The sequence below is a fragment of the Pestalotiopsis fici genome, assembly GCF_000516985.1.
Source record: "Pestalotiopsis fici W106-1 unplaced genomic scaffold PFICI_Scf_4, whole genome shotgun sequence".
Taxonomy (NCBI): Eukaryota; Fungi; Ascomycota; class Sordariomycetes; order Amphisphaeriales; family Sporocadaceae; genus Pestalotiopsis; species Pestalotiopsis fici.
The window spans coordinates 2,173,136-2,191,541 of NW_006917094.1; the positions used below are offsets into that span (position 1 = coordinate 2,173,136).

The 18,406-nt window shown below is 50.5% G+C and overlaps 5 protein-coding genes across 5 annotated transcripts; 3 read left to right on the forward strand and 2 right to left on the reverse strand.

Moving 5' to 3' along the window:
• Positions 1-1,114: 1,114 nt before the first annotated feature.
• Positions 1,115-4,171, reverse strand: PFICI_06659 (Pre-mRNA-splicing factor ATP-dependent RNA helicase-like protein cdc28; the record flags this gene model as incomplete). The annotated part of the gene is made up of 1 exon (XM_007835240.1): positions 1,115-4,171. The coding sequence occupies one exon, from the start codon at positions 4,169-4,171 to the stop codon at positions 1,115-1,117; it is 3,057 nt and encodes a 1,018-aa protein (XP_007833431.1).
• Positions 4,172-5,276: 1,105 nt separating this feature from the next.
• On the forward strand, positions 5,277-6,662 carry PFICI_06660 (uncharacterized protein; the record flags this gene model as incomplete). Its single annotated transcript, XM_007835241.1, has 2 exons — positions 5,277-5,515; positions 5,576-6,662. The coding sequence occupies 2 exons, from the start codon at positions 5,277-5,279 to the stop codon at positions 6,660-6,662; spliced, it is 1,326 nt and encodes a 441-aa protein (XP_007833432.1).
• A 932-nt stretch (positions 6,663-7,594) lies between these two features.
• Positions 7,595-8,485, forward strand: PFICI_06661 (uncharacterized protein; the record flags this gene model as incomplete). The annotated part of the gene is made up of 3 exons (XM_007835242.1): positions 7,595-7,866; positions 7,950-8,113; positions 8,193-8,485. The coding sequence occupies 3 exons, from the start codon at positions 7,595-7,597 to the stop codon at positions 8,483-8,485; spliced, it is 729 nt and encodes a 242-aa protein (XP_007833433.1).
• A 707-nt stretch (positions 8,486-9,192) lies between these two features.
• PFICI_06662 (uncharacterized protein) lies at positions 9,193-10,590 on the reverse strand (the record flags this gene model as incomplete). Its single annotated transcript, XM_007835243.1, has 2 exons — positions 9,193-10,308; positions 10,375-10,590. The coding sequence occupies 2 exons, from the start codon at positions 10,588-10,590 to the stop codon at positions 9,193-9,195; spliced, it is 1,332 nt and encodes a 443-aa protein (XP_007833434.1).
• Positions 10,591-16,082: 5,492 nt separating this feature from the next.
• PFICI_06663 (uncharacterized protein) lies at positions 16,083-17,558 on the forward strand (the record flags this gene model as incomplete). Its single annotated transcript, XM_007835244.1, has 2 exons — positions 16,083-16,529; positions 16,617-17,558. The coding sequence occupies 2 exons, from the start codon at positions 16,083-16,085 to the stop codon at positions 17,556-17,558; spliced, it is 1,389 nt and encodes a 462-aa protein (XP_007833435.1).
• Positions 17,559-18,406: the final 848 nt, after the last annotated feature.

The following is an 18,406-nucleotide window of genomic DNA, read 5'->3' on the forward strand; positions in this document are numbered from 1 at the left end:
CTCGATCAAAGGGAGCAAGTTTCTCGTTTGTAAATATAATCAAGGGACCTTGATAACAAGTATTAACGGGCGTGACGAAGGAGGCTGGCGGGGCTCTCTCAGTAAGGTTCCGGTATGTCTCAGAGAGCAGCAGCAGCTACCCGTACGAGAACCGTTGGAATGCCAATGTAAAGGGGTCGGCGTCAGGAAGCGAGAGATATGCAACGATGATAGAGTTTAACAGGCTTCAGTTTGTTGTTGCATCTGGGGGGTTTTTTTTTTTCGAGGGCTGAAAGTGCGCGTCGTACATGTCGTATATGTATAAGATACGTCCCACTGCACCTTTTTGTGCAATCGACGTCAACCGTTCCCAGGATCGGGTCACGGAAGGCGCAGTGAGTCTTTTCTCGAATTACACGAGGTCAGGGGTACAGACACCAACCTCTGATGTAAGACAATTGGGCCCAAACTGCGCTTTGAAACGTAGATCTGGATCTGCGCTTCTCCGCAAAAACGACTTCTGTATGAAACATAATCCCCCAAAAGAGCTAATAGCCAAGTACAGAAGACCGGCAAGTAGGCAAGGTACCAGAGGTAATAGCCACAAAGTGGCTCGTGGTCTCGTTGATAGCCATCGATCGGATCAGGCTAAATACGGGCGGGCTACTACCATGCAAGCAAGCGGTGCCGATCATCAATACATGTTGCTTGTGGTGAGAACCCAACCGCTCCACCAATAGATCAAGTGTGCCAGGTTGGCAGCTGAGAAGTTCCTTTTGTGTAATCGTATGACAACTTTGACACAACGGAATAGGAACAGGAATAGGCGCGGTTCGGCACGGGTCGCTTATAGATCCCCCCTTGTGTCGATTCAGCGGTCAAGGCGGTGGAGAGCACCAAGATAGAGACTGTGTTCTCGGCGCACTCTGGAAGAAGATCAAAAGTACACATTCAGCTTTTTGTATCAGTGCCAGATTTCACAAATCAAGTTGTGTACAACCGTCGAAAGTAGAAAGCAACCAAACAACGTCAACAAGGTGAACGTGAACAAATAACACCTTCGCAGCATTTGTTCTTGGGGGAAATAATATTTTTGGAAATGGCGGATGATGCATATTTCTCTCATATAGACAGTCTAATTACGATGCTTTGGCATCTTCTTCTCATCCATCTCGTCAACATCTGACTTTTTATGGAAATGGGGCGCCACTTCAGTCAGCCACTGAGGCTTGATAGGCAGGCAGGAGCGCATGTACTCCTTTGTTGTCTGTACCAGTTCAAAGTAAATGACCATGCGCTCCGGAGGGTCTGCATTCATCAGAACAGAGCTGGGATGTATGTAGACTGTGGCACTATTCTTGACCGTCCGGTAGGCATCTCCGCTGCGTTGCAAACGCGCTGCATTGGGAAAGAATCCAGCGGTCAATGCCTTCTTGATTGGGTCGATATTGCTGGCACCGCATGTCGATGGAGAGACTTCGACTCGATCACAGAGCTTTGCCAGCTGGTCCCTGACATCCCGAGCTCGCGTGAGAGATCTTTGCTGGAGGAAATTCTCCTTCGACCACACTGGCGAGAAGTCGCTGTCAACCCACTGGTTCCAAATGTTGAGTAGGGTAAGATGATCACCGCCCTCCTTTACCGTAAACCTGTTGCGAGCACTGTCTGCGTGGATTTTCTTGTCCTTGGGTCGGAAGAATAACGCCGAGGCCTCACTGAGCATGGCCACAACAGAAAGCACTTCTTCTACACAACCAAATTTGTCGGCTGCGAGCACAGCTTTCGCCAGCATAGGCTCCGTAGGAAATTCAGCCATTTGCCTGCCCACCTTCGTAAGTTCTCCCTTGTGATTTAGAGCCTGGAGTGCAAACAATTGGTTCAAGGCGCCAATGAGGGATTCTGTCGGTGGAGGGTCCATGAACTCAAAGTCGAGCAAATTGTTGATACCAAGTGACTTGAGAAGGAGCACGATACTATTGAGGTTTGTCCGTTGGATCTCTGGCGTGGTTGATTCGTCCATTTCGCTCATGTATGCGTATTTTGTGTACAGACGAAAGCATTTGCCAGGACCAACACGTCCAGCTCTGCCACTTCGCTGGTTGGCTGAAGCACGCGAGCAAGGCACCACGACCAAGTTGGACATGCCAGTCGCGGGGTTGAAAACATTTTCCTTGACATATCCTGGATCTATGACATAAACAATGCCGTCAATGGTCAAACTGGTCTCTGCAATATTGGTTGCAAGAACAACTTTCCTGGCGTTTTCCGGGGTAGGCTCAAAGATCTTGGATTGCAGCTCCGAGGGCAAATTGGCGTAGATCGGGCAAACAATTAGCTCTTTTACTCGATTTCCCAGTTTCTTCGCCGTTTCTGTGATTTCTTGCTCAGCCGCATCAATCTCGTCCTGTCCTGTCAGGAAAACAAGTATATCTCCTTTTCCTTGAGATGTGTGAATCTGGAATACCGTGGTGATGGCTGCAGCTAGATAATTTGCCTCAGGGGCAGGCGTGTAGTAGATATCAACTGGGTATCTTCGACCGGGAATATTGAAAATTGGTGCGTCATCGAAATACTTGGCGAATTTCTCCGCGTTCATGGTCGCCGAAGAGATCAGCAGCTTGAGGTCTGGGCGTTCTCGCGAAAGATCCTTGACCAGCGCCAGCAGAATATCCGTGTGCACGGTACGTTCGTGGGCCTCGTCAATCATCAATGCCGAGTAGCCAGCAAGGTCGGGCTCCGTCATGAATTCTCGAAGTAACATACCATCCGTCATGTACTTTAGGATCGTCTTGTCGCTAGTGTTGTCTTCGAAACGGATGGAATATCCAACCTCGTTTCCGACTTTGACGCCCATTTCGTCGGCTACACGAGCAGCAACACTCATGGCGGCCACTCGTCGGGGTTGGGTGCAGCCAACCTTCTGGCCATTCTTGGTGAAACCTGCTTCGTGGAGGTACTGTGGCAGCTGTGTTGTTTTACCACTGCCCGTCTCTCCTACAATGACAAGAATCTGGTGTTCGTTGATGGCCGCAATAAACTCGTCTCTGTAGGCGTAGATGGGGAGACTTTTTCTGGTTTCTTGAATAGAAAGTGCCTTCTTTTCGGCAGCATCTATTTGCGCGGCCAGAAATTGTTGCTCCTTCGTTAGCTGTTTACCTTCACCGGCCATGGTCGAGTCGAGGTTCCAGCTGATGTATTGTTCTTCGTCCAGAACTAGTTCGTAATCGCCTTCATACTCGCGCTCCGCTCTGTTGATTTGCGCCTTGGCTTTTTGAGCTTGTTCCCTTTCCCATTCTTCATGCTCTGTGACAAACTTCTCCTGGCCATACTCGTCCTTTTCGACATATCGCTTGTATAGGGCGTCCTCTTTCTTCTTCTTGTCTATCTTTCCCTTTTCCGTAATGTAATCTTCTGGCATGTAGTAGCCATCCCGGTGGTCGTCGATGCGCAGGCGTTCTTCGGCAAGTCGCAGGATTTCTCGGTTTTTGGCAAATTCGGCCTTTTCTCTGTCACTCAGGCGCATGCCGCTGCGCAGCTCGGCGGTCTCTTCAGCGACTTGTTTACGCAACAGTGCCAGGCGCTCGGCTTCTCGCTTCTTCAAGTAGTCCTGTCTTGATCTCTCGCGCAGATCCGGCATGGCGGCGCGCCTCGCGGCTTCATCTTCGGCGAGCCGACGTCGTTCATCCTGAACCTTGCCGCCCTTGGAGCGGTCTTCGACGATTTTCTTGGTGCGCCCGTCGTCGCGCTCCCGAAGGCGCTTTGCAAACGCCTCAGCCTCCTTCCGGTCGCGAGTCGTGTCCGACAGGTCGGCATCGTCATCTTCCTGATCCTGATCCTTTTGATCGTGACTGAGCTTCACTCGCTTGGATGCCGATTCCTGGTACTCGGGCTGGTCGTCAGCGGGAGGTTCTTCTTCATCGGACGATGGCTCCTGGTCACCCCACCGGTCATCAGCGTCGTCGCGGTCGTGACGACGGTAGGACCTCGATTTGTGGCTGCGCGAGTCACGCGGCGAGCGGCTCCGTTCCTGTTTCCGCCTGGAAGACTCCCGATCCCTCTCTCTGTCTCTGTCCCGGTTTCGATCGCGATCCTCGCGGTGTCGGTGTTTGCTCTTGTGTTTACTTTTCTCGACCTTCTGTGGACCGACCTCATCATCGTCCATTGGGACGAGGGCGTATTTCTTGCTACTCATGTTGCCTAATGGACCCTTTGCAGCGGCAAAGAGGGGCAGAAATGCAGTTGAGGGGACGAATGCTCGTCTCTCTAATCGTTCAAGTGTTCACAGGCTTCCATTTGGAAGAATTGGAGCCTATCCAGTAAAGGTGGGGCTCGTCTTAAGCATTCACAATGCGCTAAGTGCCTAGCTACAGGCACAGGTACGTACTGCACACTCATAGCTTCCGATGGCAGCTGCTTACTTGGTAGGTACATCATAGATATTGTATTCTATCAAATGGGTATGTTAGGTATTGCGTGAAGCACGATATGTCCATACATAGGTGTTAAAATGGAGGTTGAGAATATATGGCCCTTTTCTTTTATTTGCTATTTAGACGTCAGATATTCGGCCGCACAAAGCTAAACACGTCTCTTATAACATGAAAGGAAGTCATGTTTAATTCACCACCGAGCTTATACCTAAAGTAGTCACTTTTCGAAAACACTGCGCTCCCTTCATGTTCAGCTTGGCAAAAGCAGTTACATGTCGGGTTTCGATGCAGTTCACTTGCAAGCCAGACCCAATAAAACGAATGCCCCAGGATCCAATTTGTACATTATGGTTGCAATTGCTATATCTGTTCACACACGATAGTATGCTTTCAGCAAGTACGTGGCTTGACAGGTACATATCTGAACCCTCAAAATGCCAGCCATAGGGCTCTTCTTCGGGCAGCGCTCATCCGAAAGGTATGATGATACTGCCAGCGAGTCCTTTACCCTTCTGGACCAATCATTTAGTGGCTTCTTTCCCAGCTGGGTCTTTTAAAGCTCCCCCCTTATCTTATCAGCAGCCGCCAGCAAAAGTTCCCCCTGCACGCTGGCTTTTAGTGAACACGTTCCAGCGTGTCAACTTTCCGGGGTCCGTCTACCTTAATTGTCGTCGCTCCTTGGCTTGCGACTGAGTGCTCAGCAGGCAATACATTCCACGCTGGCATAAACTCACAGGCCGCGGGATCCCATACCCAACACTTTCTTCTTGCCGTCACTCCTTTTGGACCAAATATATCCCCACGCATTCATCCTCGTGCTACTATCAACTTGCATTGTCCTTCTGGTCACACCTGTCCGTCCTCACAATGCTTCACCACGGCGCAGCTTGGCTGCTGCTGCTGCTCTCGCTCTTCCAGATTGTACTTTGCGCCGAGGACTACTACAAGGTACTACACCCTCACCATCGCCCCTCTTACATGGCGCTTGTAGATCCGAATGCTAATGTCTCCCTCAAGGTCCTCGGTCTAAAGAAAGATGCAACAGATAAGCAACTCAAGTCGGCTTATCGCCAACTCAGCAAAAAGTTCCACCCAGACAAGAACCCGTACGTCAAGCCTATTCACGCTGCGCCACTCTCCCTTGTCCCCAACTAACAATGGTACAGCAATGACGAAACTGCGCAGGCCAAGTTCGTCGAGGTCTCCGAGGCATACGAAGCCCTGAGCGATCCCGAGTCCCGTTCGATATACGACAAGTACGGACACGATGGCTTGAAGCAACGGCGACAGGGAGGCGGCGGCCACCACGATCCGTTTGACTTGTTTAGTAGATTCTTTGGCGGAGGTGGCCACTACCAGCGGGGACAGCCACGCGGACACAATGTCGAGGTCAAGGTCGGCATCTCTCTGCGCGATTTCTACAACGGTCGTGAGACCGAATTCCAATGGGACAAGCAGCACATTTGCGAGGAGTGCGGCGGCAGCGGTTCGGCCGATGGTGTTGTTGATACCTGTGGTCACTGTGGTGGACACGGTATTCGCATTGTCAAGCACCAATTGGCTCCTGGAATGTTTCAACAGGTACAAACACAGTGTGATGCCTGCGGTGGCCGTGGCAAGACAATCAAGCACAAGTGTCCTGCTTGTGGTGGCGCTAGGGTTGTACGCAAGCCTACAACGGTATCTCTGAAGGTCGACCGTGGCGCCGCCCGAGATTCGCGAGTGGTCTACGAAAATGAGGCAGATGCCAGTCCCGACTATGTCGCCGGTGACTTGGTTGTGACCTTGGCCGAGAAGGAACCTGAACTCGAGGCGGATAACCCAGATCATGTTGACGGCACTTTCTTCCGACGCAAGGGCAACGACCTATTCTGGAGAGAAATTCTGTCGCTACGGGAGGCTTGGATGGGCGACTGGAGCCGGAACCTGACACATTTGGATGGGCATGTCGTTCGTCTCGGTCGCGAGCGCGGCCAAGTGTTGCAACCAGGACATGTGGACACCATTGCCAACGAGGGCATGCCCATCTGGCATGAAGATGGCGACTCGGTCTACCACACGACAGAGTTCGGGAAGCTGTTTGTAGAATATGTGGTTGTCCTCCCTGATCAGTTGGAGAGCGGCATGGAAAAGGATTTCTGGGCACTTTGGCAAAAATGGCGGGGCAAGGTTGGAGTCGATTTGCACAAAGACAGTGGCAGACCAGACCTCCCTATACCAGACTCGGCCGAGGGAAAGAAAGATGAGTTATAGACATTTTGAGATACCAGATTCCCATTATAATCAAGAAAGTTATACAAGAAAGATGCCCGCCATTCCTAGTACTAATACCTAGCTGGCGAATAGTGCTAGTCTGGAAGTCAGCTGGTATCTGCACTGGGGAAGGAATTTCATCGACCATCCCCGATACTAAGGTTTATACTTCACCTAAGTGCACTCTGACGAACCACGTCTCATGGGCTTGAGTTGGAAAAAGCGTGCTTAGAGCAAGCCATCTGTCAAAGGGTTGCGTAAGCGACCGTAGCAAAATGGACACCAACCAACGTCGTATAAAGAGCAACCCTGGTCATCTTGGCCACTCCCACATGACTTTGACTAACACTCTCGCATGTCATCAACGTGCTTCTCTGATCGGGAATACAGAGTCAAGACAAATGCACGAGACCATGAGATGATATCCCGGAAAAGCCCACATAAATTCTCAGTATTCCGTGCCAGTCTTCAGTCCACCGGCACATTATTAGGAGCCTTCTACATACCTAAAGAGTCAGCCCACACCTGCCGCACATTGGTCTCGAGCCTGGCGAGCCCATATATAGGCACTGATCCGATCCGTGGATCCGTATCAAATTGTTCCGGGCTTTGTCACCATTCCTTGGAGCGGGGTAAAGCCGTATGTAAATAAGCCTGGACAATTTCTTTCCTTTTGTTCATCCTCTGCTGCAAATTATATTTAGCATCCCTGTCGATACCTTTCCCAACACTCCCACATCAATTCCACCTCATTCTATATCTTTTCATTGATAAAATACCTCGACAGTCCATTTATCTACAACCTTGATAGCAGGACCGCTATTCCACCACGGTTGGTTTGCACTTGACTTCCCCTTTTGAAAAGTTCAAGCCGGTCAGTGCTAAGAAACTCGGCAGATATTATTCAAGCAAATATCAGTTTATTTCTCATCATGTCCCTGAGATCCCAGATCTTTGAGCTCTGGGAAGAGCTCTCCTTTCCGTGGAAGCTCCTGTGGCTGTCCTTCTGTTCCATACCTCCAACAGTGGCCAGACTGTATAGGGAACACAAGGTCGACACTTTGCTATCGCCTTCCCGGTTTCAAGAGGCCTGGTTCAATGATTTCTGGGGCAAGATTGGGGGCGAATTGAAGGCCGGCGCTGTGGACCTTGTCTTGCCATTGCTCGATGGCAGGGTAGAAGGGGGAAAGGTCTTGGATGAGCCGTGAGCCACCATTATCACTCCGTCATCATTTCTTCGACACTGAGATTTGTATCCAAACTGACTCGCTTTAATTTCCACGGCAGAGTCGGCCCTGGTATCGGTGGCGTGTGTATCGAGTTGGGAGCCGGAAGCGGATTCTGGGTCGACATCTTTTCCGACAAGCATCTCGAGTCCAACGCAAAGAGCAAGCGCACAAGGGTGACTCGCGCCTATGGCATTGAACCCAACCGCGATCAACATGTTAACCGTAAGTACCACGTAGCTCAGTCAGCCCCAGGCTGGTGATTCTGCACCGAGGCTCCCCAATTGTTGACGTTTTCGTATAGTCCGCAAGAAAATAGCGGAAGCCGGACTCGAGGACCAGTACGAGATTGTCCCTGTCGGCATTGAAGACCTGGGCGATCCGACAAAATGGGGCAACAAGATTGAGAAGGAGAGTGTCGACTGCATAGTCTCTATTCGCTGCCTCTGCAGCATCCCCGAGCCCCAGCGCAACATCAAGGAGCTCTACGGCTACCTGAAAAAGGGCGGTCGGTGGTATGTTTTTGAGCACGTTCGCGCCGATACCCCGGCGGCTCTACGTCTCTACCAAGGCAAGTACATTAATATTCAAGCCTGAAGTCGTGAAACTTCTGCACGAAATTGGCTAATCTATTTTGTCAGCATTCCTCAATCTCATCTGGCCCATGTGCCTCGGTGGTTGCGAGATGGATCGCCCGACTGGTGAATACATATCCGACGCGGGCCCCTGGACCAAGGCCGACTGCTTCCGTCCTGTGGAACAATCTCCCTATGCCTGCACTCCTCATATCTTTGGTGTTTATACCAAGTGAACACACTGTGCATATACTGTACCCTCCTACTCAGTGCCGTCATGATTCAAGTCCAAGAGTGAGCTCTATCAACGAAATCAGCATTCCAGTCAATGGTACAAAAAGTATTGGCAAATTACAAGGCGGCCTCTTTCCACCATTTGGAGCCCGGCAAGCTTATATTTCTCACACTCGATTTCACTACCACACTCAATAAAGCAGGTCGCATACGAGTCATGAACACTCGCTCTCTTGTGTAGCTCCCACTTCTGGAATTGAGTCAATAGATTCGATCACTTATGCATGCATTCATGTGAAATTCCATGACCTCTTTCAACTTTTGTCTTCGACTAATCATGTGGAATGGTAAACGCAATCTATTGCTATCACAAAAAGAAATATAAGTATGAGTCTAATGCTGTTCCCAATGCACCGAACGACAGTTCTATCATGGACACGTCTGACCTCCGAATTTTGACTTTTGTTTTACACGGCTTCTAAGACAACCACCTGTTTAAGACGAAGCAGTGTCTGGCTTGGACCAAGCCTTGGGACCATACCAGGTACCCTTGACAAAGCTGTTCCAGTAGACGAAGGGGAAGAAGTCCTTCTTGAGGTGGTAAAAGGCCCTCCGGGGCTTCTCCTGACCGCCAAAGATGCCGGCAAAGGTCTCCTTGGGGACACCACCGTACTTGAACTCGCACAGCATGAGCTCATTGTGGCCGGTGAGCAAGGGGCAGCTGGCGTAGCCATCGTAGGCGGCGCGGCCCTCCTTACCCGCCAGGGCGGCGGTCAGGTTCTCCACCAGCACGGGGGCCTGCGACGAGATGGCCGCGGCCGTCTTGCTGTTGGGCAGGCTGGAGGCGTCGCCGAGCGAAAAGACATTGGCAAACTTGGCGTGGCGCGTCGTGGCCTTGTCCACGTCGACCCAGCCGGCGGCGTCGGCCAGCGGGGACTTGGCCACAAAGTCCCACGGCTTCTGCGGCGGCACCACGTGCAGGAACTTGTAGTCGCGACGGACCTCGGCGCCGTCGGCCGCGAGGTTCTTGAACGTGGCCACCTTGTTCTTGGCGTCCACGCTCACGAGGTTGTGCTGGAAGAGGCCCTCGACGCCACGGTCGACGCGCAGCTGCTCCAGCGCAGCCGAGTACTTGGGCACGGCGAACATGGAGGCGGCGCCCGTGGCAAAGGTTGGGCTGATGCGAGAGCGGACGCCGTCCTTCTGCCACTGGCTCAGCGCCATCCACATGATCTTCTGGGGGGCACCGGCGCACTTGATCACGCCTGCGGGCTGGGTAAAGACAGCCTCGCCCTCCTTGAAGTCCTTGATGTTGCGCCACACCTGCTCGACTGTCTTGTTCGAGTAGATGGACGAAACAAGGCTGGCGGGATCCTGGAGGGCCTCCTGGAGACCCGAGATGCCCGCAAAGTTGGTCTCAAGACCTGGTGCCACCACGAGGTAATCATAGGTGAGGTCGACGCCCTCGGTAGTCTTGATGGCATTGTTTTCCGGGTCAAAGCTGGCGACACCCAGAGGATAGTGCTTGGTGCCCGATGGGATGACAGCATCCATGGGCTTTGACATGCCCTGAAGGGGCTTGAGGCCAGATCCGACCAGAGTCCAACCAGGCTGAGAAGGGCGGGTCGGATTAGTAATGAGATCTCACGACGCCTTATGAGGCAAATGCACGCTTACCTGGTAGTGGTGAGCTGCGGCAGGGTCCAGGATGGCAATGTCCGTCTTCTCGGAGCCCCTGGCGCGGCGGAGCTGGGCGGCGACAGTCACACCGGCGGTACCAGCGCCGACGATGAGGACCTGGTGATGCGCCCTCGCGGGAACAGATGTGGCATATCCTCTGATGGCTGTGGCGGTGGCCAGGCGGCCAGCCTTGGCAAAAGCTGCACTTCGCATTGCGACGGCTCGGACGAGTATAAAGAGCGATCCGGGATTGAATAACAATAGACCTAGGGAGCACAACTAATAGCCAACACAAGCGACCGTATTGAGGCACGTGAAATGGAAGTATATGACCTCTATTCTCTTTGCTGTTGAGTTGAATAGCTGCTGCCTCCTTTGGCTTGAAGAGTTTCGTCTTTTTTGTGGAGATCGTACCACACTAAGGATGACGTGATACTATATCGCCCCCATTTTAGTAATGTGTAGCGGCGATCTACGAAATACTATGCGACAGTATAATCCAGAGTCTGCTAATGTGAAATAATGAATGCTTTTCTCTTTCCTCTTTTTTCCCCTCCCGACATATCGTGTATTAATTGTTAGGAGAATCATTCGTGCCGCGGAGAAACAATTATGCACGATTGAACCTTGCAGATATCACCCTTTTTTGCCTTTCTGTCCTTCTTGGGTTGTGCGACTTGGAAGACGTGTCAAGAGTAAGGTTTATGGAAGTTTTCCTGCCTGAATCATCAACTCAATCCTGCATTGATGGAGAATAGATCAGGCTTGAAGCTTGACAGCGCTCATGTAAGCCTACAACTTTGTCGAGATGCCTTATCCCCGAGTCGTGGCGTAATTTTGAGGTTTCTCATACATATACTCAAGCTGGTCTTTGGCCCCCCCGAGATGCGGCTACTTGGAGAAAGAGGAAATGATTTGTGTGAACAACTTATAAATTAATGTCAGACCTATGTGGAACACATATAGCTGTCTTTGCGGCTCGTCAGAAGTATCATATATAGCGGAATACACTGAAAGTTGATGACTGTCATGAAAAGTATCCGTAGTGGATCATCGAACAGCCCTCGTGAGATTGTTGAACGAACCATCTCTTCATTTTATCAAACAGATATCAATATCTCTAGCGAGATCGGAGTGCAGGAGCTGAAAACCAAACAATGTGTCAATATCTTGCAAGCCTTCGGATCAGTATCCGTGATTCATAAGGCCATAGATATTCGACAGAGTATCAAATCTTATCCGAAAGCTATAGACACTGTCCCGCGGCCGTCGGAATTTCCGTCTACAGTTGATCGTGAGGTTTCGATCGGCTTGCCTTACTCTTGACCTCCACTTGTTTCTATCAAGACTCATTTGATCCCCCGGTATAGCCCCCCTCCCATGTGGAAATACGCCGGACTTGTAAAATGCTAAAAGCCAGAACGGACTTCGGGCCTCCTCGGAGAGCAGAGTCAAACCAAAGTGAGACGCAAGCGTTTAATGTCCCCATCTGTGTTACTTGAAAATAGACCCAGTCGGCGTATTGATGCGCCTGGATCGCGAAAAAAAAAAAATACGTATTCGAATACCGAATAGTACATGGGTGAAGCGGAAAAACCCGTTGACATAGGCGCGGCTCAAAAATCCTGCTTCAGGTATGCTTTCTGCATGGTGCATAGTGCATGTCCACACGTGGATACAATATTACTAGTGATGTTCATTTGTCTTGCTCTTTTCCCTCCCCCTGATGACTCTACCCATTGCGATGCAAGAGTGGTTCTTGAGTGTATGGAAGCGACAGAGATGCAACTAACCAACTTGCTAGCCAGTCTCCATTGTACCACTGGCCAAATGCACCCCTGAGGAACAAGGGTCGAGTTATTGGGGACGAGGCGACTCTTCGTCGATCATAGTTATATTGTGGCCGCTCAGTTGATATCTTATTGATCATCTTGATGCGTACTATATCAGTTGAATGTGGATCAGTAACTGCGTTTTGTCGAAAATGTCGGGCCGACTTCTGATAGACCCTTGGGAGACTATGTCAATCCACGAGGACAACATGGAATATGTAGTACACAATGGCGACTCGAGGGGATGGAGGGCAGCGAGACGAGGTGAGTGAAAGAGGAAACGAATTATATCCACAGCCTACCATCTCAGCACATGGCTTGCCCAGGGCTGTGGTCTAGAGGCCAGACGATGGTGGAGTCGCAGGTTACCATAGCGTAATGAAAAGTCGTAGCGCTTCCGATTCCATATGAGTTCCGACGATATGGTTCAGAGATTCGGAAAAGAACTTTTAAGTATTCCGTAGTGTGCTCAGGTAGAGAGAGCAGCAATTGATCAGGCGGTATGGTTGCCTGGGAATATGCCGTACCTATCTTTTTCACAAATCGGGTAGGAAAAGTCGCTAATCTTGCAGGAGATGTCGTCTTCTTCTTTTTTGACCCAATTAGCCGCGTTTGACCCAGGGCGACGACGACGACAGCGACGAGTTGGAGGGGTCCATTGTCGACGTTACCGGATGAGACAGGCATCCCCGCCGGAGAGCCGCGCTCGTTATACTGAGGTCGGAAGGATGTTATGTGGTATTATTCTGGGCGGAGTTCGCGGGACCGGGTTAGCACAGCCGCTTCCAATGAAATTACGATGACGGCCCAATAAATGTCCTTGCTGCCCCAATTTTACCATAGAGATATGAAGGATTGGTCTGCATATGTACGTGTACGGATACTGCTACTATGTAACTCGTACAATTGGCCCTGCTCAATGTGGCAACCGAGCACGAGACTGGTATGCATCGTGTAACCTGGGACTGCCTGGGATGAGAGACTGAGATCGTACTCAAGTCCCAGTATTTTTCCCCCTACCTTTTTCTTCTGGGAGTCAATCATGCAGGCAGGAAATGGAAACCATGGATCATGGATCATGGGGGTCACGAGGAGGCGGGGGGTTTCGTTGATGGGCAGTGGGCACATTTTCAGTTTTTCGGAGTCGATGCCATTCCCTGCCACACCGATAACCCCGAAACCAAACAGGTGCAAGATAAACTACTGTCAATATGTGCAATGTGCAGATTGTGTAACAGATTAGGCAGTCGATACTACCTCAGTGTAGATACCGGCAGCAAACACCCGCCCGATCATCCGGGATTTCTCTTGACTGCAAGATGAATAGTGATTGGTATATTTGGTTCGCGCATTCGATAGGACCTCAGTCACACTGGCATGTCCCGCGTTCAAGGTGTATGTACAGAGTAGTACTATAGTACTTGTGTACCTACCTAGATAGAAAAGAAAAAGTGCCGATTTTACTATGTACTGGACTTCAGCGATAATTCGCAAGGGAATCCTTGAAATGTAGTCATTTCAGACTGAAGGGCGACGAATTCAAGGGCCCTCGAACCGCACGAACGACTCGAGGGCTTCAAAGCGCTGCGAAAAAAAAAGCCCTGAAGCTTGTACACATTGGACAGTATGGAATGATGGGTCACAGCTGCACTAGCGGGCAGTGCGGGTTTGTACTGGACGTGGGACGGGAAGGGCTGAAGGCGCTGTAGCTACGAACGGCTCCAGGCTCTGGACTTCCACTGGTTCCTGTGGCTCCCGTGGGAACCCAGGTCAAGTTCCAGACCCGCCATCTACGGAGGCTTCAAAGTCGGTGGCTCCAATAGCAACCGTACAGAGTACCAACCAACCAGCCCTGCGACCAGGGGGGGAAGCAGTTGGGCCAATCCGGATGTCGAGGAGGTGGATGCGAGAATACCATGTGCGTGGACCGTCCTGCAAGTCTCTGCTCTGCGAACGGTCTGAGAGACTGAGATTTTCATATTTGCTGCAAGGTGAAGCAAGGAATTGAGAGAAATGGAGGGATTTTGAGAAGCGAACCGGATATACGGGCATATCCTTGAGCAAAGAGATTGCGTCTTTGCAGTGGTCAATTGAGAAAGTCGAGGCTACTGCATACCTACCTAGTAGGTAGGTAGTTTAAAAAGACAAGAGGTGTCGTCCCCCCTCGACTGCAGGACAGCAAAAGGGAGGGACGAAGAGAAAGAAAAAAAAAATTAAGCTTTCAGTCCGTCTTTCTTCCCAAGCACCAGGACCACTTGGCAGACTCTTCAATTTTGGAAGAAAAAGCGGAAGAAAGCACATGCCCTTGATTTTGACTGGTTGTTTGGGCCCCAAGAGCATATTTTCTTGATTTTTGTTTTTTCCGCCCTCCTTTCCTCGACTCCGACTGCCATTACATCCGGTAATATCTCCGACAAATTATTCAATTGACCTTGGGTATAATCTACTAACCTACCTACACAGATAAGGCAAAGAACCGTTTCTCCTGCTCGGATTGCCTAGCTCACAGGTTGTCGTCACTTTTGAAACCTGCGTAGGTAATAATCCCAACACCCCCCCCCCCAGGGCTGTGCTACCTGCCAACCAGACTATCATATCTGGGACAGGGTTGGCGGCTGTCGGGTTTCAACTGTCTTGTCAATCATCCAAGATCTTCCAACACAGTATCTACACCTCCTCATGGATTATAAACGTTAGATCGTTACAAGCCCCGTAATTGAATCCAGCGATCTGCTGCGTACTCTGTCATAATATTTGTGCTGGCCAGTACTGGCTGTTACTGAGGTTCTTCGTCTGGTACCCACAACAGGTGCTAGAAATTTCTATGAGCCGTATAGCACCATAGAACAGATATGGGAAGATACCAGGCAGATCAAAGCAAAGAAATATGGGGCTTGTACCAATCTAACGTTTATAATCCATGAGGAGGTGTATCTTATTGCTCTCTCTGTTGCGCAGCTTGGTGTGTGCACTGGGACAAGTGGAATAGAGTTCATACTCGTCATCTCGACACGAGGTGAAGTCTAAAACTCCTTTGGTGTCGGCACTTGTTAGCTAGCACTGCACACATACAATCAGCCAAAGCAAGCCGGCTTGTCTGGACTCTTGCACTCTGGTCGTAGGTATGTAATCTTCTTTTCTTCCGATTCTCTGACTGCAGATGCTTCCATGTGTATTCGAATCCTAACTCAATCCATTGGCCAGAAAAGTCCCAAATCAAGTGTGTCGTGTGTCGTGTGCGTTATCCGCCTTACTACCAAGCCAACTAATAGTCAAGCCGCTGGGGCTTCTTCTTATCATCATCTGGAGTCTCATCAATCAGCCAACCAGTCTGGTCCCTTTTCCCTTAGTGTACTGCTAGGTGCTATCTAGAAGCAAAACCAGTTGAGTTGCTTCCAATTGCTGTGACCACCAACCAAGTCCCAATTGCATTAGCTCGTGGGACCCATACGGGGACGTCATCGCCGCAAGGCCTCACTTTCCCCACGTGCAAGGAAACGCCTGCTTCCAAGTCAAATACTACCCGAACTGCCAGCGCAACAAGAGGGCTCAGCTCCTCAGGCTCCTCCCCCAGGGGAATCAATTGATCTTGAATCTTCTTTTATTTGACTTTTCGTTGGGTCAACACCACTTCCTTGCTAAAAACAGGACCCCTTCCCGACTGGCCCGGGGATAATCGCAGACTTGCCAGCAACCGAAAGAAAACAAAGGAAAACCCCATAGTATTGAGCAACGCCCCAGACCCGCAACTCTTTGTTCAGTCTACAAGTAGCCCAGTATCCGACCGCTTTTCTCTCCCGCCCATCTACCACCACTTCTTCTTTCGCGCGCCGGCGGCATTCCAATTCGGGTTATGCGTCGTACCGCCAAAGAATGAAATACGGTGAATATTTCGAGGCCGCCTCGGTGCCTCGCTGGAGCATCCACAATGTCGACTACAACTCGCTCAAGCACCTCATCAAGCTGCACACGACAAAGGGCCAGGCCCGTGCCATGACCATACCCGGCCAGACCAATCAAGCCCTCGAGCGCTTCGAAACCGACTTTTACCACGAGTTGCAGCTCCAGCATGAGCGTGTCGACCTCTTTGTTGCTAGTAAAGCCGACGAAATTTCGAGACGCTTGACCCACCTTGCCGGCCTCATCAATGCCCTGATCCTGCGCTGCAGCATTGGCCGCCAGGGATTCAGCAATAAGAGGCAGAGAAAGTTTGTCAGGTTCCAGCAGCAAGTAGTTGAGTGTGGCGACGACATTAGGGATCTCCAGCGCTTCGTGCGCGCTCAAAACGAAGCGTTCCGAAAGATTCTGAAAAAGTACAAGGTTCGTGGCAGCATCCAACAATGTTCAATTGATTCTTGATTGTGGGACCAGTTTGGAAACTGACTAAACACGGCGTCATCATTGCAGAAATGGACCGGTTCTACGACACTCACGAGTCGATTCCATGACAATGTTCTCGGCAGTTACAAAAGTTTCACCAGGCGCGACTTCAGCCCGCTGCTGTTACAACAAAGAGAGGTGCTTGCAACACTCGAAGCCGCATCTCCTCGCATAAATACCCCAAGCCAAGGCGAGACTGGCAATACTGCGAATATCAACCAGCCGATGCGCGGGTCTCGAACAAGCAGTCGCCAGTCATCGCAAGCCCCTGCGACCCCAGTTCTTAAGCAGCCTGAGCCAGTAGTCAGGGGTTGGAACGAATACGACAACGGTAGCGAGGCTGGTGACGATTCCTATTACATTGAACTCGACCCCAACGAAGATTCCAGCATGTTTCCCGGTATGGACACCATGAAAAGCGTGTTCAAGGCCCCCGTCAGGTCACTTCGCAGTCTCTTCTCGCGCTCCTCGTTGGGAGAGGCCGAGCATCGACCACTACTGAATGGCAACCAGGTCACAGACTACTTCAGCGCCCATCCGTCAACTCACGCCACGGATACAGAAGCTAGCGACAACGAGGACGCTTCTTCGGCCGAATATCCTACATATGGCTACTCGGCCCATTATGCAGCATTGCCCAGTGTCGAAGCCCAACGTGCCGCGCGTTTCAGAGAAACTGTCTTGCATAGGAGCATCATTCTTTCGTACTTGATGGCCATCATTCTCACCATTATTGCTGGGGTCCTGGTCGCCACGGGAAGGCATAGACTTCGTCTTGAGGTCGATGCTGGTGTCATTCTGGCCGTCGTCGTCAGCTTGTTTTCTGGTTGCATGAGTCTTGGAGCCATGCTATATCGTGAAGACAGGCTCAGCATAATGTACCAGGCTGCCACATGGGTGACATTCACAGCAATCTGCTTGCTCAATGGAATGTTACTTGTGCTTGTCGTGGGCAGCAATGGTATATAACACAGATTCAAGGCCCATCCGATGCTCTTCGGCGTACACCTCGACCTTGACCTCGCCAAGTTTTCGATTATTTGGATAGGACCGCTTACACGGGCACGGCTCCGTGCGAATCTCTATTTTTCTTTTTTGTATATGGTCGTCTTGGTATATATTACGACATCCATTACGGTCGGATGACTCTGGGTAATGGCGTGGTGTTTTCGAGCGAGTCTTTCATATCTTTTTTTCTTGCCCCTTACCGCAGAGGGCAATGATCATGTCTACTCAAAAACATTAGACGAGTAGGCAATAACTAGTATACCATTTTGGGGCGACCCTCTCAAGGACGTATAGAGGAGAGGGGGAAATTTGAAACACGGAGAAGAGGTGCGCCATGGTCCAGCTATGCAAAAGCGCTTGGCTACATGTAGCATGCTATAGACATATCAAAGGGCCAGGCAATATTTCGGTTCAAAGGTACCTTTCAATACATATAGTACATGCATCTTTGACGCTCCAAATCTGTCATCGGTTTATTCACGCATGCGAGACATCATATTGGAGGAATCTCATTATGCTGCCTCTATATCTAGCCGTTCATGGGATACAGTAACGCCAGAACTGTGTCCACATAAGTCGATAACCATCTCGTCGTCATTCCAAAATCATTATTGCCTAAGCTTGATCTGACTGGTAGATATCGAACCCTATCCAGAACTCGGAAGACTGGAAAGACGCACTCACTCTCCTTCATTTACAAGTAGGATAATCACCTCAAAGTGAAGGGCGAATCTCCCCCGCCTTCCCCTTCTTTTGAAGATATCGCCTAGTGTATGGGAATGGCACCGATCCTTTTGCCAAAACATCTG